We start from the raw sequence: 1,937 nt of genomic DNA on the forward strand, positions 1-1,937 counted from the left end.
CTGCTCGGGAGCGCAGTGCCGCCATTCCCTGTCACCTGTCACCCTTTATCCCAGCTGAGCGTTCCATGTCACCCTGTCCAGCCATTCCCTGTCCCCCTGTCCAGCCATTCCCTGTCACCCGTGTCCCTCAAAGCTGAGTGCTCCGTGTCACCCCATGCCACCATTCCCTGTCACCCGTGTCCCATCTCCACGGAGCACTCTGGGTCCCCTCCTCCCGCCATTCCCTGTCACCCGTGTCCCTCCCGCTGAGCACTCCATGTCACCCTGTCCAGCCATTCTCTGTCACCCGTGTCCCTCCCAGGAAGTGCTCCGTGTCACCCCGTGCCACCATTCCCTGTCACCCGTGTCCCTGCCACAGAGCACTCCAGGTCACCCTATCCTGCGATCCCCTGTCACCTGTGTCCCTCCCGCTGAGCACTCCGTGTCACCCGTGTCCCATCCCCACGGAGCGCTCTGTGTGACCCTGTGACACCATTCCCTGTCACCCGTGTCCCTCCCCACTGAGTATTCCATGTCACCCCGTGCCACCATTCCGTGTCACCCGTGTCCCCGCAGGAGGACAATCACAGCTATTAYGTGTCGCGGATCTACGGCCCGGCGGAGGCGCGGCGCCGGGGGCTCTGGGTGGACATGGCAGCGGCCAACAGGAGCCAAGTGAAGGTGCACGGGATCCTCTCCAACACTCACCGGCAGGCCTCGGTGAGCGCCGGGCTGTCCCCGTGTGCCCGCTCCCGGCAGGGATTGTCCCAGGGCCAGTAGGGTCCCCATGAGACCCAGAATGTCCCCATTCCCAGCAGGGATTGTCCCAGCAGGGTCCTCACGAACCTTGAAGTGTCCCCGTGTCCCCATTCCCAGCAGGGATTGTCCCAGGGCCAGTAGGGTCCCCATGAGACCCAGAATGTCCCCATTCCCGGCAGGGATTGTCCCAGGGCTAGTAGGGTCCCCATGAGACCCAGAATGTCCCCGTGTCCCCTCTCCCAGCAGAGATCCCCAGGAGCAGCCGGGTTCCCATGAGCCCCGGGCTGTCCCCATTCCCAGCAGGGATTGTCCCAGCAGGGTCCTCATGAGCATTGAGGTGCCCCTGTGTCCCCATTCCTGGCACAAATTGTCCCAGGGCCAGCAGGGTCCCCATGAGCCCTGAGGTGTCCCTGTGTCCCCATTCCCAGCAGGGATTGTCCCATTCCCAGCAGGATCTCCAGGAGCCCTAGGCTGTCCCCATTCCCAGTAGGGATTGTCCCAGGGCCAGCAGGGTCCCCATGAGACCCAGAATGTCCCCATGTCCCTGCTCCCAGCAGGGATCCCCAGGAGCAGCAGGATCCCCATGAGCCCTGAGGTGTCCCCGTGTCCCCATTCCCAGTAGGGATTGTCCCAGGGCCAGTAGGATCCCCATGAGACCCACTCCCGTGTTCCCGCTCCCAGCAGGGATTCCCCCAGGAGCAGCAGGGTTCCCATGAGCCCCGGGCTGTCCCCATTCCCAGCAGGGATTGTCCCAGCAGGGTCTCCATGAGCCTTGAGGTGTCCCTGTGTCCCCATTCCTGGCACAAATTGTCCCAGGGCCAGCAGGGTCCCCATGAGCCCTGAGGTGTCCCTGTGTCCCCATTCCTGGCAGGGATTGTCCCATTCCCAGCAGGATCTCCAGGAGCCCTAGGCTGTCCCCATTCCCAGTAGGAATTGTCCCAGGGCCGGCAGGGTCCCCATGAAACCCAGAATGTCCCCGTGTCCCCATTCCCAGCAGGAATTGTCCCAGGAGCAGCAGGGTTCCCATGAGACCCAGAATGTCCCCGTGTCCCCTCTCCCAGCAGGGATCCCCAGGAGCAGCAGGGTTCCCATGAGCCCCGGGCTGTCCCCATTCCCAGCAGGGATTGTCCCAGGACCAGCAGGGTCTCCATAAGCCCTGAGGTGTCCCTGTGTCCCCATTCCCGGCAGGGATTGTCCCA

General features: G+C 63.6%; 1 protein-coding gene across 1 annotated transcript in view; it reads left to right on the forward strand.

Annotated features, from left to right (window-relative positions):
- LOC130587502 (plexin domain-containing protein 1-like) overlaps positions 1-1,937 on the forward strand; it is a gene marked incomplete at its 3' end in the record, with an annotated part of 14,204 nt that overhangs the window by 3,771 nt on the left and 8,496 nt on the right. The window contains exon 3 of the mRNA XM_057388484.1: positions 556-751. Within this exon, the coding sequence (XP_057244467.1) occupies positions 556-751 (196 nt within the window). The remainder of the gene's footprint in view (positions 1-555; positions 752-1,937) is intronic.

The sequence above is a fragment of the Malurus melanocephalus genome, unplaced genomic scaffold (genome assembly GCF_030028575.1).
Source record: "Malurus melanocephalus ecotype Western Australia unplaced genomic scaffold, MMel_1.1 scaffold_1996, whole genome shotgun sequence".
NCBI classification, from domain to species: domain Eukaryota; kingdom Metazoa; phylum Chordata; class Aves; order Passeriformes; family Maluridae; genus Malurus; species Malurus melanocephalus.